At 50.7% G+C, this 14,118-nt stretch overlaps 1 protein-coding gene across 5 annotated transcripts in view; it reads left to right on the top strand.

Moving 5' to 3' along the window:
* The window catches only part of INSC (INSC spindle orientation adaptor protein), an 864,422-nt gene that overhangs the window by 790,509 nt on the left and 59,795 nt on the right, over positions 1–14,118 (top strand). The window contains exons 8-9 of one of the 5 annotated variants that reach the window (XM_085011964.1): positions 582–643; positions 10,290–10,390. The exons of the other annotated variants lie outside the window; for them this stretch is intronic. Coding sequence (XP_084868090.1) covers positions 582–643; positions 10,290–10,314 — 87 coding nt within the window. The 3' untranslated portion in view covers positions 10,315–10,390. Of the gene's footprint in view, positions 1–581; positions 644–10,289; positions 10,391–14,118 lie in introns of those variants that run through there. 5 annotated transcript variants of the gene reach the window in all.

Raw genomic sequence — 14,118 nt, 5'->3', positions numbered from 1 at the left:
CTTCCTTGGGTGGAGTGGCTGACAAAGGCCAGGGGGTGGAACACAGCGGGAGGCAGGCAAGGCAGGTGGAGAGGGTATCAAGGTTGAGGGGGTTGGTCCTTCATTGATGGCAGGACCCCAGCAGAAGGAAGAGGATCCAGCTCCTTGGGGGACAGGATGGCCAAAAGCAGGGTGGGCATGGGTGCCTGGGCAGGCAGCTGGGCTGCATCCCAAGAGGGCTGGGGGAGGGAAAAGGGAGCTGGAGTCCAAGTGCCTGATAGGTCAACACTGTTGGGAATGGCTGGGGTTGGAAGGAAGGCATGATCTGATTGGTGCAGGTGTGTGGTTCTAGGCCAACCTAGCATGACGTGACTGATTTCAGCCACTGCCCCCAACTCACCCTAGGCTGTAGGGGCGAGGCTGCTTCTCCACATGCGCCTGTGTGGGTCTGAGGCTGTACCTGAGCCCTCAAGGACTTTAGCTAGGGGGGTTGGGAGGGTGGGGCTGACAGTTGGGGATTTCTCAACCAAGTTTCAAGGATGATGCTGAGGGTTTTTTGTTTTTTTTTGTTTGTTTGTTTTTTGTTTTTTTTTTTATGGAAGAGAGGTAGAAAGGCCTGGCATGTCCTGGTGACAGTGTGGTGCCTACGGAGTTGGAGGGGGCGGTAGGTACCTTAGGTCTGTTCTTGCGACTGATCTAAATGGGCATGGGACAAGCAAACTGCTCCCCTTCCTCGGCATCCATGTCCCACAGTCTGGTCCTGGCTGCCTGGGAAACCTGCCTTCTGCCCCAGCTGCTTCACTTGGGTCTGGACTCCTAGACTGATGGCCATCTTACATTCCACCCTACCTCTTTCCAAATCTGCTTGGGTTATGAGACTAGGTACAGCATCATGGCCTCAGAGGTGCTTTGAGCTGAGAATGGAGGGTGCATGGGAGATCTGCTCATTTTACAGATGAGAAAGCTGTGGCTCAGAATGGGGAAGTCATTTGTCTGAGGTCACACAGCCAAGTGGTGAAGGAGCTAGTGCCAGCTCTCTGGACAGAGTGCCCCCTCCCCACAGGGTTGGAAGTCTTGGTATGGGTGTGCTCTCTTAGGTGGCAAAATGGAGGAGGGAGGTGGCGGCGAGACAGACAGACAGACAGACTCCATGAAGTAAATGCATTGAGCATTTCGTGCTTCATGTGCTTAATAATCCTCCCGTCTCCCATAAAATCTTTTTTCCTTAGACAGTGGAACACGGCCAAATGGGTTTGCTTCTCATCTCCTTTCATGCTGGTTGGCAGGAAGGATGATAGCAGAAAACAGAAGGGACTGGAATTGCCAGTCCTCCAAAGCAGTGGATTTCTTGGCTTTAGAGACTTTGCAGAGCTGCAGGAAAACTTCAGTCCAGGGAAGAAAAACAAGGCTTTTTTGTTAAGAGTGAAAACCTGGGCAACTGGGAAGGCTGGAGGCAATTCTTCCTGCCACCTTCCAGTGCAGCTCCAAAGCCAAAAGACTTTCCCAGGGCAGAGGGGAAATCAGACCCGCCCCACAGAGCAAGAGTACAAGGGAAATGCTGAGCTAGCCCCTTACAGGTATTCCTGTATTAACCCACCAGAACCTCATGAGGTGAGCACGACTCCTATCTCCAATTTAAAGACAGGGAAGGAACTGAGTCTTAGCCAGTGTAAGTGACTTGCCTAGAATCACAGTAAGCCTTGGAGCCAGGATTTGGAGCCTGTCTGCCTGAGTCTAACATCCAGTCTGTCTCAATGCCTGGCTGGTATAGAGCACCAAAAAAAAAAAAAAAAAATTCCCTGCGAGCTAAACCTGGACCACCTTGCTGTTTCTGGCCAATGTCCTAATTCTACCCACCCCCTGCTGGTGCAGGAGAAGGTCACTGTCTCTGGGCTTTCCCCTCCTCCAGGTCAGATTACTTTCCAGACACAGACACTCCTAAAACAACTCTGTGCCAGGCAGTGAGCAGGAGGGAGACTTGCTGGAAGGGAGCCCCCGTGTGGTCAGAAGCTGAAATTACAGCTCTGCAGTTACAGAGCTGGCGAGCAGCTCCACAGGCAGCCTAATTAATGCCGTCTGAGGCTTACTCCGAAGACGCAAGCATCCCCATTATACAGACGAAGAAACTGAGACCCAGAGAGGTGAAGTGACATCTGCACAGAATCACACAGCTTGTGATTCTTTCATTCAGCAAACACTTACCAAGTGTCTGCTGTTTGCCAGGCACTGCTTTGTGTGCTAGGAGCATAATCCTAACAGACAAAACTCCTTATCCTCTTTGAGCTTAGTTTCTGGATCAGGAGGTGGCAAGTTACAGCCTGTGGGTCAAAGTCAGCCTGCTGTCTGTTTTGGCATGTATGGCCCGTGAGTTAATAATTTTTTTTTCTGGAGTTCCCGTCATGGCTCAGCAGTTAATGAATCTGACTAGCATCCATGAGGATGCAGGTTCGATCCCTAGCCTTGCTCCGTGGATTAAAGATCCTGCATTGCTGTGGCTGTGGTGTAGACTGGCAGCTGCAGCTCTGATTTGACTCCTAGCCCCTCCGTATGCCACAGGTGTGGCCCTAAAAAGAAAAAAAAAAATCCATTTTTAAATGATTGTAAAAAATATCAGAAGAACAACATTTTGTGTCACATGGTAATGATGTGAAATTCAAAATTTTGACCCGTAGTGTTTTTAATGGAATATTGCCAGGCTCCTTTGTTTGGGTGCTGTCTATGCCTGGCTTCTCTCTCTAAAAGCATAACTGAATAATTGCAAGAGACTGTGAGGCCCACAAAATCAAAAATGCTTACTCATGGCCCTCTACAGAAAATGCTTCTTGACCCTGGTTCCATCAGGTAATAAGGTCATCGTGACAGTGATGAAAAGGATAATAGCCAACATTTATTGAATACTTGCTTTGGGCAAGCATGTTGCTAAACTCCTCATTTCATGGTGTCACAATCATTAATCCATTGTTGCCGTTATCATCACATCATTTATAGAAGGAAAGGAGACTCAGAGAAGTAAAGCAACTTGCTCAAGAGCACACAGCTAAATAAATGGCCTGGCAGTCATTTAATCTCAGCTCTGCTGTGCCAGAGGCAGCCTGGGCTGCAAACCATTGTGCAGAACCAGGAGTTGATTCCAATATTGTGAGGTCAAGGTCCATGCTCTTTTCCTCCACATCATGCAGCTTCCAAAGTTATGAGAAGTTCTAGAGACACCCAGGAGGGACTGAGTCACCTACTCCACGCACACACACACCCCCCCCGCCCCGCCCCCTGCCGTCAGGTCCTGCCCACACCTTCCGCCCTCTGTGATCTGGCTGTTGAGTGCTGGCCTCAGATGCTCCTGTAAGGTTGGCTCTTGTCCATGTTTAGGGCGGAAGGTGAAGTCGGGACGGGCTGGATTGTAGAAGCCATAGCATAGCAGGCAAGGGGGAGCCAGGGTGGGGAGCAGGTGCCTGGGGCTCTGCCAGCTGAGCACTCATCAGGCACACTTTGTGCCCTCCTTAGATAATGTCAAAGTCGCAGCAGTCCCCTGATGTACTGGCCTGGCCTCCTCCCTGGGGCTCCCATAATTAATTGGCCATGAGAATGCTCTGGATTTGGTGAAATGCATCTCTGCCGTGTGGCTCCCCCTACTTCCTTCCGACCTTAAAGTGGTTCATTAAATTGCACAGAGACCTGACAGACTGTGGGTCTAATCAGGTCCCCAGATACCCTCATCCATCCTTGGCCCTGCTGTTATGATGCCCGAGATCTGTCGGGCTTAGCTCATGGCCGTAGATTCACTGAGTTACCTGCTGCTTCTTTCTCCATCCCCTAGTTGTTCACTTTTAACTCGCTCGCTTCCTTGCTCACTCAGTCCACCTCCCGCCATCTCAGCCCGCTGCTAATTCACTTTCTCATCACACACTTGTTGTGATGTAGCGCAGCGCAGTGGGAAACCGTGGCCTTTAAAGGTCAGGGCCTTCTGGATGGGAATCTAAGCTTTTCCCCCTATGAACTTGGCCCTGTTTCCCCGGGCAAGTTACTTAACTTTGCAGAGGTGTGTTTTCTTCATCAATCAAATGGGCATAATGAAGTCTTCCTCCCAGGCTGTCAGAGATGAATAGATGTGCAGTGGTGTGGTGCCTGGCACCCACCAGGCACTGAATAAATGGTAGCTTTTATGATTGCGAAAGATGCAATGCCAGTCGCCGGGGTTTGGGGAGCCCCAGTCTTCAACAGGAAGATGATGGTCTGGTGGAGAAGGGAGCACTGGCTGGCAGGCCAGCAGGAGGGGCTCTTGTGGTCAAAGACGCTGCCCAGTGCACACTATGGGGAAGCTGGTGGGGCTAGAGCCCTATGAGTCCCCACAATGTGTCCATTTTATAGGTGAGGCAACTGAGACTTGGAGATTGTGTTCCCTCAGCTCATGATGTGGATTCAAACCCAAGAGGAGGAGGATGTGTTCTCTGAACCCGGTTCAGAGATGATGGGATGGAGACAATGATGGCCAAAGAGGGAACCAGGACCTCAGACCCACAGAGCCCAGTGACAGCAGAGGGACTCAACTCTGTCTGGTGGCCAGGTGACCCAGCCTACCTGGACAGGTCAGGGTAGGCTTCCTGGAGGGCGAGAGCTGGGATGGTGGATTGGCATCATTAACAGGGAGGACTGCTGGCTTGGGGGGTGGGGAGCTGGCAGGGGGCTAGGGAGCAAGTGACTCCTCCTTGAACCTCTGTTCCCTCTTTATAAAACATGCCGACCCCTCCTCCACGCGGCTGCCCTGACGTGATGCAGTGGTGGGTGTGGTCTGCGTGGAGGAAGAACCCACCTGGACTATGCTTCCCTTCCCTCCTCCCTGGCCCATCTGTCTTCACCTTTTCAGCTTGATTTGGGGAAAACCCTGCAGGACTCCCAGAAAGCCTGAGTCCTGGAATTTTTTTTTTTTTTTTTAATGTCTTTTAGCCATTTCTTGGGCCGCTCCCGAGGCATATGGAGGTTCCCAGGCTAGGGGTTCCAATCGGAGCTGTAGCCACTGGCCTACACCAGAGCCACAGCAACACGGGATCTGAGCCGAGTCCGCAACCTACACCACAGCTCACGGCAATGCCAGATCCTTAACCCACTCAGCAAGGCCAGGGATTGAACCCACAACCTCATGGTTCCTAGTCGGTTTCAGTAACCACTGAGCCATGATGGGAACTCCCTGAGTCCTGGGATTTTGTGACAGCCCTGGCAGAGTTACAGTTGTTCTGAGTGGCTAATGGAAGGCACTCGTGGTTGGACAGGGCCATCGGCCAGGGTAGGGTTAGAGGGGGCTGGGGACCAAAGCTGGACTGAAGACTGTGGTCCAGGTGAGGGGCTGGGGATGTGGGGCAGGAACCGATATTCTAGGGCCATAAGGATGTTCTGAGTCCAGTGCTCAGAGAGCCTCAGACCACCTCCGAGACTGTTCTAGTAATTGCTTTGCATTACATTGCACAGCCTGGAGACTAGAGACAGTCTTGCCTTCAAAGAGTTTCTCTTTATTCCTCCCCCCTCCCCGAACTTATTTCATTTTTTCAAATAAGGAGTACATCCTGTACAAGAGCCAAGAGGAGAGTTTAATGAAAATCGATGGAGAAATTAAAGATGAGCAGAGGGAGGGGAGGAGGGCTCAACTTCAAGTCCGAGAAGAAAATCAGCAGCAGCAAGGGATGGGGAACTGCTGCCTGTCTCCATGCTGCCTGTCCCCCACCCCTGTTCCCTGGGGCAGCTTCCTGGGATCGAGATGCCCTGACATCCAAGGGCTGAGCTGCAGACAGGCAGGCCTGAACCCAGAGACCCTGGGCAGGAGAGAGCAGAGGCAAGGGGATGATAGGGAGGCTTTATCTCTCCAGCTGCTATTCACATAGGAGTTTGTCTCCACTGTGGGCTCCCTGTGGATTGGAGATGGTCGGAAATCTAAAAAAAAAAAAAAAAAAAAAAAAAATTTCATCCTTTTGCTCATTTGATTCATACAATCATTTTGCAAGGAAAGCAGAGAGAGATGGTCATGCCCATTTTACAGAAGGGGAAGTTGAGGCTGGAAGGCATAGAGACACTGGCAGAAGAAGAGCCTGAGGCTGAGAATCCTGATTTTTTGCTTATAGGTTGTTTGCTATGGCTCCCACCCCACTGGCTGAAGGGCGGTCAGGTGCAGATCCCAGGCAAGAGAGCTACTTTATCTTCATGGAGTCAGTTCTAATATGTCAGTGAGGCTGAGTGGAGAGAGAGGAGCTGTGGATGCCAGGCAAGACTTCTTCGCTTTGTTTGATCTGAAGCTCTTTCTTTCCTGAGGAGTGGCTCCTAGAGAGAGGGAGAGACAAAATGCCTCAGAATGGAGAACCAGACGTCTTCTCACCTCTCTCTGAGGCTCAACCCGCTTAGCCTTAGCTCCCTACTCCCTGCTCCCGCTCTCCCGCCCCCGAGGCACCAGCCTTCAACTGCCCTGGCTGGGGGGCACTGAGCAGGGTGTCAGGTCAGCCCCCTCTCCTTGGACAGTGGACAGACGGGAGTGGGAATTGCTGTCCCCAGCTCTGCAAAGGGGATTTCTAGAGGGAGTGTGACGTATTCCCTTCCCCACATGCCAAGGCTCCCAACCCCTTCCATCTGCTTTGAGGGGTGGGGGAACTCGAAGGAGGTCAGGATATGCAGAGAGAACAGAGTTTTAGGCACACTGCCCTGCTCCCCCGCCTCTCCCGGCAAGATTCACTTAGAGATATCAAGCAGTATTGCCCAGACTGAAGGAAGGCCACCATGGGGTGGCTCTCAGGCCGTGCCTCATTCCAAACCTGAGTTTGGAGAAGGCATGGTCCATCCCCCGCTCCGCCCTCCCTTTCCCAGCAGCTTCAGCCTCAAGTGCAGCAGTGAACAGAAGGCTCAGCTCAGCCTGGCCTCAGCCCCATGTGCTTGGCAACAGCGCTCTCTGGTGGACAATTGCTGCCGCTGCAGGCCTGCCGTGTTGCCTTGGGAGGTGGAAAAGCTCTGCTCTGCTCTGCTCTGACCCAGTCAGGGGTCAGGGCCAGAGTGTGTCCCAATTTGCAAATTCAAGGCAGCAGAGTCTTTTTTCTACTAAGCCAGCTTCCTCCAGGAGGAGGCCGTGAATATATTTTGTAATCTAACATGTCTCCAACTTCCAGGTTTCCGTGGTGCCTGGCCCCGGCTTTCCTGGAGCAGAACCCTTCCTAAGTCCCAGCAGTTCTCACTGGACAAAATCTATACCAGTCTGGCACTGGAGGTGCCCTCTGCACAAGCTGCCTCCAGCACACTGCCCTTCTGATACACAGACCTGGGTTTAATGTCACCACTTACTCACTGTGTGTTGACCTTGCACCCCTCCGAGTCCCTGTCCCATCATAAGTGCAGTGATAATCTCTGCCTTGCAGGTTTTGAGGATGAAATGAATCAATGCACCATAAGTGTAAGTTATTTTCCTCTTCTTACCAGATTCCTACACTCAGCCGACCTTGGGGCTTCCTTGCCCTGGAGTACCTGCCCAGGCTGGGCTGTGCCACTGTCCCAGCAAGCGTTTCAGCTGCACTTGCTGACGCTGCTAAGTACCCATCTCTGGATGGCCTTCTGGACTGCCTTCCTTCCTCGTGATGCTCAGTCTGTACTTGGTTTGCCTCCAGGGGCATGATCTGTGCCCCTGACCTCAGAGCAGCTGGGTCTAAGCTCCCAGACTGGCAGACCCGGTCTCACCCACCCCTTGGCCCATCAGGGAAGCGGCTTGTACATACCGATGAACCACGTTTGCTGGGTGACTGAACAAATACGGCCAGAAGAGTTCTGGTGTATCCTTCCCCATTGCTGATACCAGGACAGAGGCCCAGAGAGGTGAAGTGGCCTGCACACCCACGTTCCCGCTGTTAGCAGCAGGTGGAGGCCAGAAGGCAGGCCATCTGACTTCACTCAGATGCAGCGTGTGAGCAGCTGCAAGCCCCGGTGTGGGGTGGGAGTCAGGAGTGAAGACATGGCCGGGTCCCTTGGCCAGGATGGAATAGCTAAAAATCATTATATGGAATTTGCCCCGAGCCTCCTCTGTACCATCAAGCCCTAGTAATTTTTTTTTTTTTGTCTTTTTGCCATTTCTTGGGCCGCTCCCGCAGCATATGGAGGTTCCCAGACTAGGGGACGAATCAGAGCTGCAGCCGCCGGTCTATGCCATAGCCACAGAAACGCAGGATCCGAGCCGCATCTGCAATCCACACCACAGCTCACAGCAATGCCAGATTGTCAACCCACTGAGCAAGGGCAGGGATTGAACCCGCAACCTCGTGGTTCCTAGTCAGATTCGTTAACCACTGCGCCACGATGGGAACTCCTGAGCCCTAGTAATTTGTTCCAGCTTTCTCTCCTGGGCTCTGAGCCCAAGTTCTTAGGTCCCTGCAAAGGCCTTGTCCCCTTTGGGCAATAGTGGGCAATAGTGGAGAGAACCTGGGCCCAGCTCCTCCTTAGCTGCTGGTTTGCTGGGGAACCACAAAGAAGTTCCTCATCCCTATAAGCCTCTGTTTTCTCGTTTGGTGGGCGGGGTAGCTGTTCTGCGGGTATCAGGTGCCAGAGGAAGTGATTTGGGAAAACGAATGTGATGAACGCCCATTGGCAGGTGTTGAGCTGGCTGGGCTGGGAATTCTGGTGCCTCTACTCCAGGGTCCATGTATGTTGTCAGAAGAGAGCCGGGCACCTTTCACTCCCTGTGAATTCGTAGATAGAGGCCTGTGGTTGAGGACTCGTGTGAGTGTGTGTGTGTGTGTGTGTGGTGGGGCGAGGGGCAATAAGCAGCAGGGTGAAACAATGGTAAAAGTGTGTTTGTTGGCTGCACCCCAGGTAATCGAGTGAGAGCAGAATATAAATAAGAAGCCACGAGGTAAACATGAGGCTTGTGCCCGGGAGAAGGGCCGCTGCACTGCAGGGAAGCCAGGATGGCTCAGCCACTGGGCGAGGTGCAGAGGTGGGGCCTGCACTGGCAGCGCTGGCTTCCCCGTGGCTTCTGGAGTGGAACAGGTGCTGGTTTGGAGGCCCGCAGGGAAACGAGAAGTTCCTGTGGCAGGAAGGGGAGATGGAAAGGAGAGAAAGAGGGTAGGATGTGCAGCTTTGGGGGTAGACTTTGAGCAGGGAGAGCCTGGCACCAGGAGCACAGAACAGGCCAGCCTTCACAGCACAGAGCTGGTGGGCCTATGCACCCACCCACACACCCCTCTGATAGCAAGGGGTGAGTCTGCTGCTCACACACACACAGGCAGAGACAGGGAGAGAGGAGAGCGATGAGAAAGAGGGAGAGACGTACAGGGTGGGAGAGGGAGGGGCGATGGAAAGACCCATGGATAATGAACACACTATTTCCAAAGGAGTGTTTCATCCTCCCCATAGGCTCTTTTAAAAATACAGATAATTAGTTTGAAGCCTCATGGTGGCTGCGCGTGCAGGCCCTGCTTGAGGTCTGCTTGGGCATGCAGTGACCTCTCATGGTGGTTTTAATTTTCATCTTCCTGACAAGTGATAATTTGGGGCCACTTTTCCCTATCTTTATTGACCGTTTGGGGATCTTCTGTGAAATGTCTGAGACCTTTGCCCATTTAAAAAATAGGAGTTGTCTCTTTTCTTTTTAAATTAATGATTTTTATGTTTTTCCATTATAGTTGGTTTATAGTGTTCGGTCAATTTCTACTGTACAGCAAGGTGACCCAGTCACACATATATACATTTGTTTGTGTTTTTCTTATTGATGTATATAAGCTTCAGAAATATATAGACTACATACAAACCCTTTGTCAGTTATATGTATGGAGAAAATCTAGTCTCAGCCAGTGAGCCTGTGTTTGCCTTTTCACTATCTTAAAAGTGTCTTTTTTGTTTGTTTGTTTGTTTGTTTTTTAGGGCTGCACCTGCAGCAATGGAGGTTTCCAGGCTAGGTGTCAAATCAGAGCTATAGCTTCCACGCCTACACCACAGCAACGCCAGATCCGAGCTGCATCTGTGACCTGCACACAGCTCAGGGCAATGCCAGATCCTTAACCCACTGAGAGAGGCCAGGGATCGAACTCGCAACCTCATGGTTCCTAGTTGGATTTATTTCCTCTGTGCTATGATGGGAAGTCTGCTTAACCATGTCTTCTGATGGATAGAAATTAACTTAGATAACATCCAATTTAGTGATCTTTTCTTTTGTAGTCAGTGCTTCTTGTCTCCATTTAAGAGTCTTGTTTCCCCCCAAATCATGAAGATAATCTTCTGTATGTTCTTCCAGGAGCTTTATTATTTTACCTTTCACATTTAGGCAAATGATCTATTTCAAATTATTATTTTTTTTTTAGTGTTCAAGTTTCATTTTCCATATGATATCCAATTGATCCAACAACATTTATCAAAAAGACTGTCTTTTCACCACTGAATTAAAGTGGCACCTCTGTCAAAGGTAAAGTGATGAGTTATGAGACTGTTTCTGGACTATTTTTCTGTTCAGTTAGTCTTTTGTTTGTTTGTTTTTTGTGTTTGTTTTTTTTTTTTTTGCCATTTTTGGGCCACTCCCTCGGCATGTGGAGGTTCTCAGGCTAGGGGTCAGATCAGAGCTGCAGCTGCTGGCCTATGCCACAGCCACAGCAATGCAGGATCCAGCCACAACTGAGACCTACACCACAGCTCATGGCAATGCCGGATCCTTAACTCACTGAGCGAGACCAGGGATCCAACCCATGTCCTCATGGATACTAGTCGGGTTTGTTAACCACTCAGCCATGATGGGAACTCCCACTGAAAAATTTTAAATAGGAGTGGCAATAATGGCTATCTCTATCTTGTTACTGATTTCGGGGGGAATGCTGTCAATATTTCATTCACCGTTTCATTAAGCGTGGGATTATCATTTTAAGGATGAGAATACTGAGGCTTAGAGAAGGTGAGTAATGAGTTCATATCACCAAGTCAGCAGGTAGTACAGCTGAGTTGTGAACCCAGGTTATTCTTAACTCTCCTAAGTTTGTGCAATTTCCACTGTGCCGCAGCCGCCTCCAGAAAGAGTGGTGTCTAACACAGGATCTCTATGGGAGTTAATTGAGGAGTCTTTACAAATATTGATGCCGAGACTCTACCCTGGACCAGTGCAATCAGAATGTCTGATGGTGAAGCTCAGGCATTAGTATTTTAAAACTTCCCCATATGATTCTAATCATCTGAGAACCAGGCAAATGACCACTGATCTAGAAACATTTTGGTACGATTCAGATCCCAGCTGTGCCAGTACTGCTTTGCTGAAAACTTGGTAATTTCACATCACCACATGCATAGTAACCCTAACTTAAAGGAAAATGAACTTTTTCTTAGTGATTTTTTGATACCTTCTCACAAACTCCACTCCTTCCACCACCAAATGCCTCTAGAGCATCTTTTTGACAATCTGCTTTAAGGAAAACCACCTGCTTGGTGGGGAAATTACTCCTCTCTATTTATATTCCTGAGTGATTTAATTCCTGATTTTTCTTTTTTTTTTGGCTTTTTGCCTTTTTACCTTTTCTAGAGCCACTCCCACGGCATATGGAGGTTTCCAGGCTAGGGGTCTAATGGGAGCTGTAGCCACTGGCCTACGCCAGAGCCACAGCAATGCGGGATCCGAGCCACGTCTGCAACCTACACCACAGCTCACGGCAACGCCAGATCCTTAACCCACTGAGCAAGGGCAGGGACCGAACCCGCAACCTCATGGTTCCTAGTCGGATTCATTAACCACTGAGCCAAGACGGGAACTCCTTTTTTTTTTTTTTTTTTTTTTTTTTTTAAGGGCTGTGCCTGTTGCATATGGAGGTTCCTAGTCTAGGGGTTGACTCAGATCCCAGCTGTGACTGCTACCTATGCCACAGTTCACAGCAATGCCAGATCCTTAACTCACTGAGCGGGGCCAGGGATGGACCCCTCATCCTCATGGATGCTAGTCGGGTTCATTACTGCTGAGCCACAAGGGGAACTCCTAATTCTTGATTTCTTTTCACATCAATAACTCACCTCTTTCTTTGTCACTGTCTTGGCTGGCAAACTGGTTCTATCATTCCTTTCATCTATTGTTCCATTCCCTACTACAGATCCATATTTGTATTTGTCTATTTGGGGACTGGGTTTTTGTTTTTGTTTTTTTTTTCCTTTGTCTTTTGTCTTTTGAGGGCCACACCCGCGGCATATGGAGGTTCTCAGGCTAGGGGTCGAATCAGAGCTCCAGCTTCCGGCCTGCACCACAGCCCCAGCAGTGCGGGATCCACGTCTGTGTAATCAAAGATTTCTTGTTGGAAAAAGCAAAAGAGGTCGTGTGGGGTCTGGGTATGTTTGTTTGGGAGGAAGATAATGTTTACGGCTGCTGAAGGCCTGTTTCACTTTCCGTAGCTTTTATTGGGCTCTCAGCTCTACCGCCCATCCTTAATCATATCATTTTATAGAGGAAGCCTCTAGCCCTTGCCTTGTTCACAGACTTTGTCCTGAAGGTGCCCTGATCTAGTTTACATTCCACCCTCAGATCCTGCTTCTGGCCCGTGGGTTCATTTATTCCACTCAATGCTTTGCCCTGTTCCTTGGTCCCCACTTGTTTCTGCTTCCCTCCCACGACCCTTGCTTCCCGCTCTGACTGTGACTGAATCTTCCCTTTGCCTGTAACCCAGCACACACGGTTCTGTCCATCAGCAGGTTTCCAACAGCTCCATGGTTCCCCCTTGTCTTTGGTTTTTTTTTTTTTTTTTTTTCTGCAGGCTTTTGGTATCCAAGGGGACAGAAAGGTGAGAGGGGAGATTTGAGGGCTCTTTGGGTCACGCCGCCCCTGCAGCTGAGTTATCACTGCATTCGCCTGATTCTGTGTACCTCTTCCAGCAGCCCGCTCCTCTGCCTTTCCCTACAAACTAAACAGGTGGAAAGGCATTAGAAAATAGTCGGCCTGGAGTTCCTGTTGTGGCTCAGTGGGTTAATTACCTGACATGGGTTCAATCCTGGCCTCACTCAGTGGGTTAAGGATCCGGTGTGGCCATGGCGTTGGTCAGCAGCTGCAGCTCTGATTTGAGCCCCTAGCCTGGGAATTTCCATGTGCTGTAGGTGCAGCTGGAAAAAGGAAAAAATAAATAAATAAATAACAGGCCAGCACCAAGGATATATGATGGGCTTTGGTAAGCTGCCTGTATCCCTTAGATATTCGCCTGAAAGTTACCACTGATGCTTTTCCGAAATTCAGTAGGAGAGACATTGTTCATACGTCTAATGCAATGGTTATGGTACACATGGGTTCCTCCACTGTGTGGCTTCCACGTCCCTTCTCCCACACCCTGGGGAGAATCTCAAAGTCCACTGTTCCCTCTGTATCCAGATTCCAGGTGCATCCGTCCCGAAGCCCAGGTAGTGACCGGGCGAGACCATCCTCACCACCGCTTGAATGCCCTTCCACGAGGAAAGCTTGTCCTCAGACCCAGGAGCATCCCACTCTGCGTAAAAGCTAATCACCTCTAAGTGCTTCCAGCAGCCATTTCGTTAGGGATGGGAAGGTATTTTGATGAGATGGTTTTCTTGGCATCAGTGACTTTGGGACTGAGGATGGGAAGCGGGCGTTTGGGGATGGAAACATTCCAGAAATGGGACCCGCATTGGAGGAAGCTGGCCTCATGCGGGGTTACCCTGCGGGCCCACCAGAGGAGCTGAGCCGAGCAGCCCCCAAGGCCCTGGCCTTCTCACCAGCTTCTCCCTTCCCTGCCCATCCCAAAGGCTGCACAGAGTGGGCACAGGTCCACAGATGGGGAGACCAGCATGGGAGTCCCAGCCCTGGCGTTACCTCGCTGCATGGCCTGGGAAAGTTCTTCCCCTCCTGGGCCTCTGTTTCCTCATCACTCAGCCACACCTCACAAGTGAACCGCTGTGTGTCAGGCCTCAGCTGGGTGCTGGAGACCAGAGAGGGTTCAGTACAGGAGCTGCTCTGAGCAGCTCACCTCTAGTGCAGAGACGGGCACGGAAGCAGATGCGGATGGTGTGGCAAGATAAGTGCTCTAGTTGTAGTCAGGGTGCTGTGGCAGCTGGGAGGACAGAGGCCCTCTGTTGGGGGGGGAAGCAGGTGTGTGCTCACAGAGGGGGTGACTTCTCCCCTGGGTCTGAGAGGGAACAAAGGGGGAAGGCTGGGAAGATGAGCAC

The sequence above is a fragment of the Sus scrofa genome, chromosome 2 (genome assembly GCF_054392235.1).
Source record: "Sus scrofa isolate SSC_HxYL_T2T_F1_AM1 chromosome 2, Sscrofa_HxYL_maternal_Yorkshire_Landrace_v2.0, whole genome shotgun sequence".
NCBI classification, from domain to species: Eukaryota; Metazoa; Chordata; class Mammalia; order Artiodactyla; family Suidae; genus Sus; species Sus scrofa.
This window is presented reverse-complemented; position numbering and strand designations above follow the sequence as displayed.